The sequence below is a fragment of the Microcaecilia unicolor genome, chromosome 6, assembly GCF_901765095.1.
Source record: "Microcaecilia unicolor chromosome 6, aMicUni1.1, whole genome shotgun sequence".
NCBI classification, from domain to species: domain Eukaryota; kingdom Metazoa; phylum Chordata; class Amphibia; order Gymnophiona; family Siphonopidae; genus Microcaecilia; species Microcaecilia unicolor.
The window spans coordinates 52,771,979-52,789,277 of record NC_044036.1 but is presented as its reverse complement, the minus strand read 5'-3'; the positions used below and the strand labels follow the sequence as shown (position 1 = coordinate 52,789,277).

The 17,299-nt window shown below is 43.5% G+C and overlaps 1 protein-coding gene across 1 annotated transcript in view; it reads right to left on the bottom strand.

Annotated features, from left to right (window-relative positions):
- LOC115471850 (alpha-N-acetylgalactosaminide alpha-2,6-sialyltransferase 3-like) overlaps positions 1-17,299 on the bottom strand; it is a 315,959-nt gene that overhangs the window by 92,528 nt on the left and 206,132 nt on the right. The window contains exon 2 of the mRNA XM_030205722.1: positions 5,053-5,247. Within this exon, the coding sequence (XP_030061582.1) occupies positions 5,053-5,247 (195 nt within the window). The remainder of the gene's footprint in view (positions 1-5,052; positions 5,248-17,299) is intronic.

Genomic DNA, 17,299 nt, shown 5'->3' with positions numbered 1-17,299 from the left:
GTAATTTCATCAACATAACATACATTCCATCCGAAAATGTTCAATTGGGTCATTTTAGATGTGGCAACTGTCAGTGGTGTGGGTCAACCATTGAAGGTTATAAGTGGGAGGTGCCGGGTCGCACTCATGATATATCAGTGAGACATCATACTACTAGTAAAACTTCTGTGATATATGCAATACCTTGTCCATGTAATTTGATATATGTAGGGTGATCTACTAAAGTGATTAGATACACAAATCTCACATTCTGAATCAGATAGTTATGGCACCCCTGGTCCAACACTGGATAATTAAAAATCATTCTAGTTCTTATATACAATGGAGAATAATTGGCAAAGTGGAACTGGGAAGGAGGGGATTCTACACAAGAACCTACAACCTACAGCACAAGAGGCCAAATAGACCCAATAGTATTCTGGCAACAGATATATGAGAATGAATGGACAGCACGAACAGACTCCATACACTACCTCCCTGATTGGGACGAAAGATGCAGAAGTGTACTAGACGAAATAGCACCCTTAAGAACAAGAACAACAAGAAGACATAACTCGATCCCATGGTTCAACAACGAACTAAAAAAACTCAAAACACAAACCAGGAAACTCGAACGAGCATGGAAAAAAGATGAACACACACAACGCATGGAAACAAATACAGAGAAAATACAAATATGCAATAAGACAAACCAAAAGATCATACTACAAAACCAAAATAGGGCCAGACTACAAAGACACGCATAAACGTTTCCAACTCGTGAACAAACTACTACCGGTCACCACAACCAACACAGACACCCCATCAGCAGAAAACCTTGCTAGATACTTCAATGAGAAAATTATAAAGCTACTAATCACGCTACCACTCAAATTCATTGAACGTCTGGACAATGAATTCCAGAGTTTAATTACACGTTGACTGAAGAAATATTTTCTCCGATTCATTTTAAATTTACTACTTTGTAGCTTCATTGTGTGCCCCCAAGTCCTAGTATTTTTGGAAAGAGTAAACAAGCGATTCATGTCTACCCGTTCCATTCCACTCATTATTTTATAGAGCTCTATCATATCTCTCCTCAGCTGTCTTTTCTCCAACCTGAAGAGCCCTAGCTGCTTTAGCCTTTCCTTATAGGGAAGTCGTCCCATCCCCTTTATCATTTTCGTCGCCCTCCTCTGTATCTCTTCTAATTCCACAATATCTTTTTTGAGATGTGGAGACGATAATTGCACACAATATTCGAGGTGCGGTCATACCATGGCAAAGGCATTATAACGTCCTCATCTGTGTTTTCTATTCCTTTCCTAATAATACATAGCATTCTATTTGCTTTCTTAGCTGCCACCGTACACTGCCACCATACACTGAGCAAAGGGTTTCAACGTATCATCAATGATGACACCTAGATCCCTTTCCTGGTCGGTGAAATGAAGTTTTCTTTGGTACTGTGCTGAATACTTTTATTGGCAAAGCCCCTTTTTTTGAACAGCCAATCAGGATGGACTGTCTTTTCTTGAGATTGATCCTGAATATTGTAATTTTTCTCAACTTTCCTTCACTCAACATAGTCTAGAGGATGTGGAGTGCCAGCCCCTACCCACTCAGAGATCCTGGGTTCCACCCAGAAGGAACCCCAGAGCTACACAAGAATCTACAAAGACAGAGAAACTACTTAACCGTTCATACATCTTTTTGTCTCCATTTTTTCATGTTGGTATTTTCACCCATTCTTTTTTCACACTGACACCGTACAGCTGATTGTGGCACTTAGGGGTCCTTCCACTAAGCCATGGCAAAAAGTGGTCTGCTGTAGTGTGGACATGTGTTTTTGGCATGCTCCGGGTCAGTTTTTACTGTATCTGAGTAAAGGGCTTTTTTTCAATGGGCCAGGAAAGGGCCTGCGATAAAACTGAAACCAGTGTGTGGATATTTATGGCCTGAGCCTTTAACGCCACCCATTGATCTAGCAGTAAGGGCTCAAGCAATACATGCTCAGTGACCGGTCGGTGCGTTCCAACTGGTGATTAGTGCCAGAAATGCTGCGCATGGTAGGAAATAAAAAAAATAATTTGTCCTGGCGCACATCAAATCCAAAATTACCGCCAGAGGCACGCTAGCCTGGCAGTAGTCTCATTTTGGCATGCACTGAACACACGTACAGCCTATCATGCCTTTGTAAAAGGACCTCTAAATGGTCTTCGTGATCCATCGATCGCTCAGTTAATATTCAGATTATTATTTGTCACACATCCCTACATATAAGGTTATGGACCGCTCAGACAGCTAGGTTTCTGAGGGGCCCTTTTACTAAGGTGCGCCTAAAAATGGTATGCACTGGTGTAGGCATGTGTTGTGGACATGGGCAGGTCCATTTTTCAGTGCGCCTGGAAATAAAGGTCTTTTTTGTGGCCGAAAATGGAAGTGTGGCAAAATTAAAACCAGCACGCGTCCATTTTCGGCTTGAGACCTTACCACTACCCACTGACTTAGCAGTAATGTCTCACGCATTAACCGGGCAGTGATTGTCAGCGCATGTAAACTGCCAATTACCACCGGGTAAGCGCCGTGCAGTAGAAAATAGAAAATATTTTCTACCGCATGTTTTGGACACACGTCAAGAATGGAATTACTGCCCAGGGCATGCTGTAGCCGGGCGGTAGTTTCAATTTGATGCGTGTTGGACATGCGTAGGTGCCTACACGCCTTAGTGGGGCCCCTGAGTTTCTTTTCAGGTTAGCGATGCATCTTTTCCATTGCATGACAAGTTTTTTAGTTTTACAAGTTTTAGGGCCCCTTTTACTAAGTCGCGTAAGTGTCTACGCCCGCCCAACGCGCGCCAAAGTGAACTTACCACCCGACTACAGCATGGCTCTTGCGTTAATTTCATTTTTGGCACGCATCCGCTACACGAGTCTGAAAATATTTTTTCTGCCGCACGTAGCAGACGTGCATCAAGTGGCATCTGACGCACATAGGTCGTTACCGCACAGATTCCTTACCGCTAGGTCTATCGCTGGCGGTAAGGTCAGACACCCAAAATGGACACGCAGCGATTTTGGATTTTGCTGCATGGCCATTTTGGGGGAAAATGTTTAAAAAGGCAATTTTGGTACGTGCGCTGAAAAATATTTCAGTGCGCGCCCAAAACTCGTGCCTACACTACTGCAAGCCGCTCTCTACCCCAGCTTCGTAAAAGGACCCCTAAATTTGTCACGCCTTGCTCTTATTCAATCAATTTATAACAAGAAATGTGGGTGAGCAGTACTCCTCCTTTTTTAAGATTTTTATTCTAGGAGTCTGTTGGTCCACCTTTTTAACTTATGAGTTTGTTGGTCATTTTTTTGTTTATTTTTTGTTTATTCATCTCCACTACTAAAATTATACTGGCTTTGTGCCAAGATTCACTGCTGCTGCCTGTCCTAAGTTTGGCTGCATGCCCAGTAAGATTTACATACAAATCTACTTTATTTTCATACATATTTGCACTTTTATGCTTTCATGGTCACTAATTTATGTATTTATGAGCATCCAGCATTATTTAGATGCAATATGTACTTTATATATATCTGCACTTTATTACTTAGAGCTACTTACTGTTTTATGGTCACATATTTGACTTATTTATGAACACTTTCACCCACATGCATTTTCTGTTTTTACACATGCTTTTTATGTCCCCCCCCCCCACAGCTCACCCATTTTCTTTTACTGCATGGTTCACACATATATTTTTATTCCTCTTCCCCTTTTTATTGGGTTTCCTGTGTAGAGTATTTTCTTTTTTTTTATTTTTATCTGTTCTTTATTTTTTTTTTTAATGTTTATCTGCTCTCTATTTTACCTCCTCTTGTCAGTTTTGTTTTTAATATGTTTCTTCTGAATCATTGTATAGGGTTGGCCGCACTTATTTATTTATAGGTTAATTCATATTTGCATTTTATGTCTGTTAAGGACTCCTGATGAAGGCATATGCTGAAACGCGGACCATGTAGCATCCACGTTTCAGTGAACATATGTCCATTGTTTTGATTGTGCTGACCAAGTGAATATAATAAAGACATCAGTTTTTCTTGTTTCATCGCCTTGGCCATTCTCATTCTTTGACTTGTTCCTTAGAGATTGAAAACACAATATTGAAGCACCATCCCCCACTGGCATTACAGTTAGAGGACTCTCACTCAGCTTAGAGGGAACAGTGACAGTTACATGCATGGTTTATAGAATACTAGCATTTACACCAGCCATTGAGCCAGCGTAAGTGCTCACACCTAAAGTTAGGCACGCAAATGCATTCTAGAAATCACACATGATCTAACTTTAGCCAATACTTACTCTGTATCCCTGTAACAAGAATGCAAAATGTTTTTATTACATGTGAGATCAATTCAGTCAGGTGATAAATTTGGCTTAACCGGCTAGGTTAACCACATAAATAGGACCACATAAAAGTCAGTCTTCCTAGGACATGGCCCAGCATTAAATTTCCAGCAGGGGCGTAGCTAGGTGTGGCCATGGGGGCATGGGCCCCCACAGATTCAGCCCTGGCTCCCTCTACTTTTGACCCCCCCTACCGCTGCTACTACCACCGACGTCAGGAGTCAGGACTCACAGAAACAGATCAGTGAACGCGCCGGAGAACGGCGTTGAAGAAGACCTTGGTTGGCGGGGGTTGTGGGACCCCTGCCAGCAAAGGTACCTGGCGGCAGCGGCGACAGGGGAGGGTTGGCGGCGGGAGGGGGTCAAAAGTGGCAGGGGAGGGTCGGCAGGGGTTCGGCGGCAGGCTAAACTGTGCTCTCCACCTCGGGCTCTGGACCCCTCTCCCGCTGTTTTCCAGGTTTAGCGGCAGCAAAGGCCAGCAAAATGCTGATTGTCACCAGCTGAATACCAGGCACATGTGTCTTTCTCATGGTTCATATTAGTCTGTGTATTTGGGTGCAGTCCATACGTTACAGTATAGAAACAGGAAAAAAAAATATAAGATGATACCTAAAGGCCATAATGAAATTGTATGTATGTAACACTGGACTTTGAGTTAATCAAAAGAGTTCTTACCTCGTGTGTTTTAATATTTATGTACCCATAGTGAGCTCTGATTGACTGGTTCTGTGGATAGGAAAATGGTATCCACCTAGTGATGGGCTTCTCAAAACCATTTCGTAGTAGAGGAAACTTTATTTCATTTATGAGCCGCAAAACCATCAGAAAGAAACATGCCACGATGAAGCCCACGACAACTAGGGACCTCCTCTGAAATTAAAACAAAACAAGAGAAATTAAGAGAAACACGTTCATAAAAATTTCTGCTCTAAATAAAAAATATCCACCTCATAGTCAAAAGGGTTTAACCGAGCAGGAGAGGCTTCTGCCCAGTTAAACCCCACTGAATGACCCAGTACATGATATTCAGCGACACTTAACTGGTTAGTGCTGTTGAATATCATCGCTAAAAACTAATGATCGTACTGGACAATTTCTAATCTTCATTCCCTTCGACCCCATGACGCCTGATCCACACCTACCTCATCTGATCACAACATAACCTTGTATTTGTTATCAACCGAACTGGCAAACACCTCTACAGTACTATGTAAGCCCCACTGAGCCTGCAAATAGGTGGGGAAATGTGGGGTAAAAATGTAACAAATAAATAAATAGATCGTTATCTGACCATCTCCTAACTGGTTAGGTTAGGGACAGGATGGGGGCACAGTGTGGGCAGAGCTCCTACTTAGCCAGTTAGCAGTGATCTTCAGTCCGATAACCAGCTAAGTAACTGCACAAAGGGGGTCTTTGACTAAGCCGCGGCGGTGTTTTTAGCATGCGGTAGAAATCAACTGGAGGTAAACACTGAGATGCCCATTATATTCCCATGGACATCTTAGCGTTTACCGCCAGCTGATTTCTACTGCGAGCTAAAAACGCTACCATGGCTTAGTAAAAGACCCACAAAGTTAGGACAGGAAAAAGGCAGTCCTAACTTTATGCTGTTACAGGGCTGGACTGATCATTCAGGCAACTGGGCAGTGCCTGAGGGCCCAGAGGCTCTGCCTGGATGCCCGCCGCACACTACAGCCCTCTCCGGGCCTACGTTTAAAGGCGTGCCGCTGGTGATCTAGTGGCCTCTGCGGGGTGAACATGTTCTTTCCTGCCCATTGGGCTGCTGCTATTCCCCCTGCCCGGCACCGCCGTACTTTAAAAATGGCAGCCGGGATTCCCTGCAGAAGTCTTGTGAGACTGTCGAGACCCGTGAGACTACTGCGGGAAGTCTCGGCCACCATTTTTGAAAACACAGCAGTGCCAGCAGGCAGCGGAATAGCAGCAGCACAGCAGGCAGGAAAGAACATGCTCCCACTCCCCACCCCCCCCCCCCCCCCACAGAAACCACTAGACCACCAGGTCCCTTCAGGTAGGACCGGGGCAATAGGGGCATCGGCTGCGGTGATAGGGGAGCAGCAGCGTGGCGGTAGGGGGTGTGTCGGGCAGCAACCGGGCGGAGGGCCCAGACCACTCTCAGTCCACCCCTGTGCTGTAAAGTTAACTGGGCGCCAGTTAATTGGCCGGTGCCCAGTTAACTTCTGGGTGACTGCTGAGGCCTGGATATTCAATGCTGGGAGCTATGCATGCACCAGCACTAAATATCTGGAGTTGGTTCAGCCTGTGGCTATGAGCAGCTCAGACACTGCTTACTGCCATGGGTTGAATAGCAATAGTATGATTTCTATAAAACTGTGTTTTCATTGATATATATTGTAATATAACTGCAGTAAAAAAAAAAATTTAAAAAAAAAAGAAACATCTGGCACTAATGTATTCATATTCACTCCATAGCCCCCTGAACCAAATGCCCCTTGCGAAGTGGTCAGAATATACAGGCAAACAGACAAACACAACAATGGTGTATAGAGCTAGAAATGGATAAATGAAGGAAGAAGGGACAAGCAGGTGGTTAGGGTGAGGACAGCGTGAAAATAATGGATCTTTATGCATGATAGAAAAAATGGACAGTGTGAGATTTTGGAACATGGGAGGGGGGTCTGGGGAGTTTCTTCTAATATTTAGAAGCCAGGATGAAGACATGGAAATCTATACAGGCCTGATCATGTCACATCTAGAAGAATCAGGGCACATCTAGAAGGGTCTAGTACCTCAGATTTCAAAACTTGGTAGGCAGTGAAATGAGGGCACAGGTCGGAAAAGAGGCAAGTAGTTGGGATATATCTACTGTAAAAGGTAAGAAGAAGATTCTTAAAGTGGGAACAAAATTTAAGTGGCTATCATCAAAACATCAGAATAGCCATACTGGGTCAGACCAATGGTCCATCTAGCCCAGTATCTTGCTTCCAGCTGTGGCCAATTCAGGTCACAAGTAACTAACAGTACCCAAATAGTAGCAAGACTCATGCTACTGATCCCAGGGACAAGCAGTGGCTTTCCCCATGTCTATCTCAATAGCACACTATGGACTTATCCTCCTGGAACTTGTCCAAATCTGTTTTTTAAACCCAGATACACCAACCGCCGATAGCACATCCTCTGGCAACGAGTTTCAAAGCTTAATTAATTGCTGACTGAAAAACATATTTCCTCTTGTTCATTTTAAAAGCAGTATCATATAACTTCCTTGAATGTCCCCTAGTCTTTGAACTTTCTAAAAGAGTAAAAAATCTATTTACATTTACCCATTCTACACCACTAAGTATTTTGTAGACCTCTATCTTATCCCCCCTCAGCCACCTCTTTCCCAAGCTGAAGAGTCCTAACCTCTTAAGCCTTTCCTCATATGCGAGGAGTTCCATCCCTTTAATCATTTTGGTCACCTTTCTTTGAACCTTTCCTAATTCTGCCATATCTTTTTTAAGATACTGCGACCAGAATTACACACAATACTCAAGATGTGGTTGCACCATGGAGCGAAATAGAGGCATTATAACTTTCTTTGTCTTATTGTCTATCCCTTTCCTAACAATTCCTAGCATCCTGTTCCTTTTTTGACCGCCATCACACACTAGGCAGAAGATTTTAACGTATTGTCTATGATGACACCTAGATCTTTTTCTTGGGCACTTACTCGTAAGGTGATCTTAGCATCAAGTAACTATGATTTGGATTATTCTTCCCAATGTGCATCACTTTGCATTTGTTCACATAAATTTCATCTGCCATTTTGATGTCCAGACTTCCAACTTTTTCAGGTCTTTTACATTCCATATGCGCTCTAACAACTATGTATATTTTTGAATCATTTGCAAATTTAATCACCTCACTTGTTCCCATTTCCAGATCATTTATAAATATGTTAAACAGTACTGGTTCCAGTACAAATCTCTGGGGCACTTCACTAGTCACCCTCCTCCACTGAGAGAAATAGCCATTCAACCCTACCCTCCATCAACCAATTCTTAATCCACAGCAGAACATTGCCTCCTATCCCACGACTCTTTAATTTTCTCAGTAGTCATGAGGGACTTAGTCAAATGCTTTCTGAAAATGTAGGTACATTACATCGACTGGGTCCCCCTTATCCGCATGTTTATTCATGCATTCAAAGAAATGAAGCAAATTGGTGAGGCAAGACTTCCCTTGGCTGAATCCATGTTGATTCTGTCCCATTAAGCCATGCTTGTCTATGTGTTCAGCGATTTTATTCTTTATACTAGTAATCTAGGTACATGACATCGACCGGCTCACCTTTATCCACATGTTTATTCATGCATTCAAAGAAATAAAGTAAATTGGTAAGGCAAGACTTCCCTTGGCTGAATCCATGTTGATTCTGTCCCATTAAACCATGTTTGTCTATCTGTTCAGTGATTTTATTCAATAGAGAGAAAGGAGGGAGAAGGAGAGAAGCAGAACCCACTGTAGGTAGAGAACATTCATCACAGAAGCATCCTTATTTTTATCAATGACATAGAAAATGCTTTTTAAAATGTAAAACAAGTTTTAGTTTATAACTGCAAGGTTTACTTTGGATGGGAATTTAATTGGCAGGTGTATATCATAATTCCTACCAGTGAAAACCACAAACTAAAAAACAAAACAACTAAACATAAACTAATTTTAGTGATACTATGTGCTATTTTTTTCTTTTTTTATAATATGCAAATGGTGCTCAGTGGCTGGGCATGTCCCGCAGGACTCGCAATGCAAAACTGCTTTGATAGCCCGATTCAACATCATGGCACCCCAACCTCCCTCTCCTTATGATGTTAAATGAGATTATGAATGTGGTGTCTAACACCATTCAATTCCAATGGATGTCAAATATGTTATCCTTCCTCCGTTGTTCTTAACGATGTGTTATGAATACATTTGTTGTCTCTAAGGTATGCTTAAATCTTGTGCATAATGGATTCTCTAGGGGGAGTCGGACTCAATACTTGTCTCAAAAAGGTATAAAACCACTACTTATCTTGAAACGGGGTGGTTGCGGTCATGGTTTGAAGTTCGTCCTGCTGAAGACTTGACGTGTGATAAAATGGCTGCGGTATACAGTCAGTTCCCTGTTCGGGACTTCAATATCCAGCTTTTAATAACATATTTTCAGTTCCCTACATGCGGGCATGTTTTGCTCAGTGACGTCTTCAGGGGAACGATCTGCTGTGGCGGGAATGGTACAGCCTCAGCTCTCCACCAGCCGGATGCGTATATCATACCCAAGACAAAGGCCTTTGATATTGCTCACACCTCTGAAACCAGGGTAATTACTTTTGATGCCCTGTTTCTTGGATGCTCAGCAAATATTGCCCAAAAATTCTCCAGGATAACATTCTGTCAAAACTTGAATTGATAGAATATTGCACCATTCCTGCTGAACTGTATGTGGCACAGCCAATAAAACTGGAAGCTGAAAAAACACAAACCCAAGATTCCCTATCGAAAATAATTTTTGACTGCCAGATTTTAACAAAATAAGAAGCTGTCATTGGGAAGAGGTGAAGATGACCTGGAACTTGTACATACAGCAGCAATATTTAACCATGTGCAGTGGCATACCTAGCTTGTTTGCCACCTGGGCGGGTCGCTGCTGCACCCCCCCTGAGGCGCATCACACCCCCATTCCCACCCTCCAAGACACATCACACCCCCACCCCCGACCCCCAAGGTGCATCACCCCATCCACACCCTGAGGCTCATCACCCCTACACCCACTCCCCAAAGCTCATCACCCCCACCACCCTTCCACGTAGCAAGGGGTGCACGGAGCAGCCACATGGCTGTTGGCTCTGCCGGTCCCCTGCCCCAGAACAGGAAGTAACATCAGAGGGGGCAGGGAACTGATGGAGCTGACACCATGCACCTCCTTGATGCCTGACCCTTGGTGAACTGCTTCCACTGCCCCACCCTTGGTATGCTACTGGTTATGTGTTTCAATTTAGGATAGCTGAATAGACCCTACCCCCGGACTCTCTATATGGTGCTGAAATTTCAGCTTGAATCCAAGATGCATGCACAAGTAAATTGACTAATGAGCCATTAACTATTAATTAATCAGCCCTAACAATCAAGTTAGTTGCCACTAAATTTGGATTTGAATGCACATCTGCCTAGGTGCTATTCTATAACACCAGGCGCTTAAATCCCAAAGCATGCAACTCAAAAGGGGGCATGGCCAGGGAAAGGGTGGGTCATGGACATGGCAAAAATTTGCATGCAGTGTCATAGAACATCATCATTTATGCACTTAAATGCCATGTATTGGGAGTTGGTGTTTACACCAGGTTTCAGCAGGTGTAAATATCGGCGCTCAACTTTAGGTGCAGGAGTCAGATCTAAGCGTTAGTCCGTATAGGGCACTCATGTTGGACCACCCTTTGTAGAACAGTACTTGGCGTCAATTTTTTCCAGTGCCGATTTGTCAGTGCCATTTATAAAATCCCCCCTACATGGTCACCAGTTATATGTATATTTAGCAATGCCAGTTAAATGGCTAGTGCCATGATATGCGTGCAAAGTTAACCACTGGAGCTAGTGCTTAAATGCTGGCTGCCGGCCCTAGAAGCTCTGCTCGTGCCCCTGGCCTGCCTCAAAACGTATAGATAGATAGATAGATAGATAGATAGATAGATAGATAGATAGATAGATAGATAGAGAGCAAAAGGTTATGCATTGTGTGGCCAGGCCTTGTTTTCACATGTTTATGAGGTCATTACCCAGTGCTGGAAGAACAAGTGATTTTAAATATTCAATTGAATATTCTTAAATAAGTAGTTTGGGCTAATTATTCAAGACACTTAATATTGCATAGGGGCCCTTTTACTAAGCTGCGGTAAAAAGTGGCCTGCACTATTGTGGGCGTGTGAAATTGGCACGCGCTGGGCCATTTTTTTACCACAGTGGATAAAAAGGCCTTATTTTAAAATGGGGCATTAAATGGCCGTGCGCTAATATTAAAAGCAGTGTGCGGCTTTTTACTGCCTGGGCCAATACCACCACCTGTTTACTTGGTGGTAAGGGTTCACGTCAGGCAGCACACAACGATGCGACCAAGCTGCTGATTACCACCGGGAACACTCCCTGCGGTAAAAAAAATATAGAAAATTGAAAACATACTGTGGGAAGCAGCGCGTGCATGTTACCCCAGCGGCAGTGCCGATTTTGTGTGCGCTACCTGCGCAGTAGCCCTAGTGCAGCTTAGTAAAAGGGCCCCATAGTGTATTTTTGGGTTATGTGTGTGTGTGGGGGGGGGGGGGGGCGGGTTGATACAGTACAATCAATGCAAATTAAATAAGTGGAACAAAATGACAAGGGAATGGACCAACATTTTTTATTTTTATTATTACATTTGTACCCCGCGCTTTCCCACTCATGGCAGGCTCAATGCGGCGGGCAATGGAGGGTTAAGTGACATTGCCCAGAGTCACAAGGAGCTGCCTGTGCCAGGAATCGAACTCAGTTCCTCAGGACCAAAGTCCACCACCCTAACCACTAGGCCACTCCTCCACTCCACATAAAGAATTGTGGATTATTATGCGCTGGGAAGGCAAGATGGAAGAAAAGAAAGAAAGGTGGCATCTTCGACAGACGTGAATGAAGGTCTAAAAGAGACAGAGTGGGAGGAAGCTGCATCTTGTTTAATAGTTAATGGCTCATTAGGCAATTTACTTGTGCATGCATTTTGGATCCACACTGAAATTTCAGCGCCATATATAGAATCCGGGGGTACGGACTATTCAGCTATCCTAAACTGAAACACATAACCAGTAGCGTACCAAGAGCCAAAAAAAGCAAACAGGATGCAAGGAATTTTTAGGAAAAGGATAGAAATAGGATGATGAAGAGGAATGTGCAGAAACTGAGAGCAGAGCAAGCAAAATATTTATAATGGCTTGGATTCATGTCATGTTGACTTCTGTGCTGGCCACAACATGGTGTCAGTTTTAACATCTGTAATGGATGAGCTTTTACACTCTCTAAGGATAGGGGGAATGGGACACATTTAGTTTGCTTAATCGCCTGAGCAGATTCAATCTACCAACTCATTATTTATTTATTGCTGGATCATTGCAGGGAGGCTGATATGGGTAGGATTGTGTTGTTAGATTGGTTTATTCCTATCCACTTAGATTTTCTCAGTGAGTTTTTGGCCTATCTGTTCTGAAGTTCTTAGCATATGACGGAGAACTCTATAAACTAGGCACTAGGTGCTACATATGTAAATGTTTAAAATAATGCCAATATTCTGCCTAAGGGCTATTCTGCAAATACCCACTTAACTTACATAGTATGTATTGGCAAGAGGCGCATACACAGGGGTGGAGCATAGATGGGAAATAAGGATCCCACAAATTATGTAAATCTCTGGTGCATTTAGGAGCTCCATGATTGCCATACGTTTCGGCACTTAGATGTTAGATGTGCCAATGCCAGGTTATGATAGTATTCTATAATGCAATCTAGGTGCCTAGGATCCATTATAGAATAGGATCCTACCACGTAACCTTAGGGTTCTTAAATGGAGGCACCCAGTTATAGACTTGCCCCTATGGTGTCTCTCAGGGATTAGTTTTACCACCTATTTTATTAAACATCTTTATGCAAACCCAGGAAGCCATCCTCTCAGATCTAGGGTTTATTGGTTTTATTTACACAGAGGATATGCAGGATATTGCACCAGCTAATAGTGATGAAATTAGATGTTTCTTAACAAGGGCTTGCAGACTATTGCTTCTTGGGTTTGGTGAACAGGTTATTTTAGAATGACAAAAAACTGAGGTGCTGAGAGGAAGAGATTCTCCGTCATCTTTATTAGTACATCCCTGTACTGAGGACATTTCTATTGTTCTTCAGGAGGTAGTTAGGAACTTGGGAGTATAGTCTGACAGACTATTAAGTCTGGAATGTCAGGTTCAAACAGTACAGAAATGGTGGCCTTTATAGAACTTCATGCATTGAGCAGAGCAGTGGCGCAACTACAGGGGGCCACAGGGGCCTGCCCCCCCCAAATTGACTCTGGGGCCCCCGGGCTTGACTGGTGGGGGTCCCCAACCCCCGCCAGCTAAAGCGTTTGTCCCACGCTGGTCTCACATTGCCTGGCGCCCTGTCCTGTTTTCAGTTGCTGTGCACGCTCGCACATAGTCAGTTTCACTAAAACGAGCCTGCACAGCGACTGAAAACAGAACAGGGCGCCAGGTAATGTGAGACCAGCACGGGACGAGCGCTTTAGCTGGTGGGGGTTAGTTTACCCCCACCAGCCAAGGTACCTTCGCAGTGGCGGTGGGAGGGGGGGAATCGGCGGCTGGGGGGCTGAAGTGGCAGCAGGAGGGTGACAGCGGGGAGGCGGTAGCAGCCACAGGGGAGGCGGAAGTGGTGGTGGGACAGCAGCAGCGTGGAGGCGGGCCAAAATGTGCCCCCCTCTCACCTTGGACTCTAGCCCCGCCCTCCCGTCGAGGTCTGGCTGTGCCCCTTCTTTGGACTACTGTAGCAGTCTATATATGGTCCTCCCAACGGAGTTCACATCTAGAGTGCTGTTAATCCAACATATAGCTGCTTGGATAAAGGGGGGGGGGGGGTCCTCTGAGATCCTGGAATTCTCCCATTTATGTGATATTTGTAATGGCTTCCTATCTCTGAACATGTAAAGGTTTAAGCTCTTTACCATACTATTTCAGGCTATGAAAAGTTATTAATCCTCTAGTCTAAATTAGACGCTTTCAAGTCAAGAGATTAGTTCAATTTTATGATTGATCAAGTTGTGTATCCAATTTAAGTTCAACTAAAAATTCTTGGAGTGGATGGGGAAAGAAAGAAAATATAAATGCTTGATGATAGTTGAAGTGAGATTTATGTAGAGTTGAACTTACTTGAAAATTGAACTATGTAAAAATTGTTAAGTGATATGATTATATTTTGAAGTTATCAATAAAAAATTTATACAAAAAAAATTCTTGGAGTGGGTTTTGATCAACATCTAACTTTTGAACAAGTGTTTGTAGTGACGTCCAAGATTTTTCGGATACTGTGGAAATTAAAGAGGATTAGAACTTTCTTCTCTAATGAATCTTTTTGGTTGTTACTGCAAACATTAGTTTTGGCACAGGTAGATTACTTTAATGCAGTCCATGTGGGCAGCAGAGAATCTATGATTAAGATATTGCAAAAGGCTCAGAAGACAGCAGCTTGATTCATTTGGGGGGGGGGGGTCACGTATGAGAGAGAAACACATTTGTTGTATGTGATTCACTGGCTTCCAATTAGGGCACAATTAGTGTTTAAGCTTAGATCTTTGATCCATAAAATTTTATTTGGTATAACTCCATGATATATGCAGGATTTAATTGAACTTTCAATTAGAAATGCAGGTTTAGGTACAAGAGACTATTTGCTTCTTGACTTTCCCAGTTGTAAGAATCTGGTTTAAAAAATCAGCTTTTACAGCAGGTTTTGGTTATCAGGGATCAAAATGGTGGGATACTATCCCTAAGGACATGGTGTATTAGTAACTGCCATTTTTTTTTATTTGTGAAAAATCTTTATTAAGCATTCAAACTTTACAACAGAGCGCTTAAACAAACAATCTTCACATTATTACATGGAAACTTCTAGCAGTTTGTATACCCAAGGTTACGTTTCACCTCCGCCCCATTGTTTCAGCACTGTATCGTTCTAGACTTAAGCAATTTTATTACATTTTGTCTATTATTTCCCCCCCCCCCCTCACAGAAAACATCTCCCCCAAAATCCCCCCTCCGTCCCCCCTCTAAACCTATCTTTTTAGAAATTCTTTTGTAACTGAAGGTTGTTAGGCACCCTTTTTGTAGATACGGTTCTTTTATTTAATGTAACTGTGATGTGATTTGTAAGCCACATTGTCCTGGAAAATGTTTCAGATAATGTCAGCTATAAGTCCAAATAAATGTAAGTGTAAATGTAAAGTTCCAGGCAGCAGGAGTTTTTTGGCTGTTCTGGAGGTGTGCTATAGAGTGAGAGTAAATACAGTGGCAAGTTCACTTTTGTGGAATAGGCTCCTTCTTGATATTAGAGTAGAATCTAATTATTTGATCTTCTGTAGATTGGATAAAACCTGGCTCATTGCATACTTATAGTATCTTAGTTCTATATAGTTGTCTGTGGTTTTTGATAAATTTGTAATTTGTAGCGGTTTAGCTTGCTTATCTACCTTCCAGTCAGTGGGCAATTTTTATGTATTATGATTTTGGCTTTATGCAGTTAGTTGGGTCCAGTTTTTGGTTGGTTGGTTGGTTGGAGATTTTATTATTTTTAATGTTTGGCTCTTTAAGAGCCTAGTGGTTAGGGTGGTGGACTTTGGTCCTGGGGAACTGAGGAACTGAGTTCGATTCCCACTTCAGGCACAGGCAGCTTCTTGTGACTCTGGGCAAGTCACTTAACCCTCCATTGCCCCATGTAAGCTGCATTGAGCCTGCCATGAGTGGGAAAGCGCGGGGTACAAATGTAACAAAAAAACAAAAAAAAAATTCCATAAAGGGGTGCCCATTTGGACTCAATTCTATAAAGCAGGCATCTACTGTACATTCCTTTATAGAATACTAGTAAAAAAGGCCCATTTCTGAAAGAAATGAAACAGGTGCTAGGATAATGATGATGTAATTGCAATTATGTTGTTAACAGTACCATTACCAAAAATCAGGGTAAATAATGAGTGTGTGTGTGAGACAGTGTGTGGACACTCCCTTCCACATCAATTCCCCCTTTTCCCATCAGTTGCAGGGACGGCCAAATTTCAAGGGGGTGTCAGAGGTATAGCGACGGGGCAGTAGAGGAAGTCCAAATTTTGGCTGTCTTTCTCATAGAAACATCCAATTTTGGACGTCCTTAACTGCCCATTGCCAAACCGTCCAAAATGTGGACGTCCTCAACTGTCACGTCACAGAAACGTCCAAATTTTGGACATCCTGAACACCTCCCTTCGGGCCTCCTTCCCTCCCTGTGTCCCGCCCTCGTCTGACGCAACTTCCGCGAAGGCGGGATGCAAGGAGGGAAGGAGGGCCGAAGGTAGGTGTTCTGCTGCCTGCAGCGCTGCTTTCACGGAGGTGAGACTGCAATTTCAATGCAGGGGGCCCGGTCCGGTGGCGGACGGAGGGGGGATGTGGCGGCGACCTCGGGGGTGGAAGGGGGAGCGGTGGCGACCTCGAGGGGGGTGGAGGAGTGAGCGGCGGCGGCGACCTCGGGGGGCATGGCGGCAGGGGTGGGGCCCCGGGGGCGGCCTTGCCACGGGCCCAGCCCAATCTCTCGCCGGCCCTGGGTGGAGATGGTGCGAACTGGTAGCGCGGTTGCAGTGGCGATGGAGAGCTAAAGCGGCTCCCACGTTGCGTGTGGAGGAAGGGCTGAAGCTGCTCCTGCAACGTTCCAATGTCTCTCACTGCGTTCGTAACCATCTCCTGACGTCAGCTTAAATTTAACATCTCCTACACTCAAAAAAGTGATAGCTCTGTTAAATAGTTGACACTCCCACCCATAGAAATTTAGTTTTTTTCTTTGTTTAATTTTGGAGGAGACCCATGATTCAATCAAATTAACTAGAGCATTGGTATCATTACTGTCACTAGCTACTAAAGGAAAAAACACCATTGTATCATCTGTATGCATAAATGCTTTAATATTAATTTTTTCCAGGGCCTCCTCCAGTGGTTGGAACAGTAAATTAAACTGGGTCAGGGAAAGAAGCAAACTGTGTGGCACACAACAAGGGGGTTTCCAGGATTTATATAATGTGCCCTGTCTCTTTACTGTATATGCCCTAATTGATCAGAAAACCTTGGAAACAGACTACAACAGGCCCACAAATTCCTATCCCCTCCAAAATACTCAATAACATTTC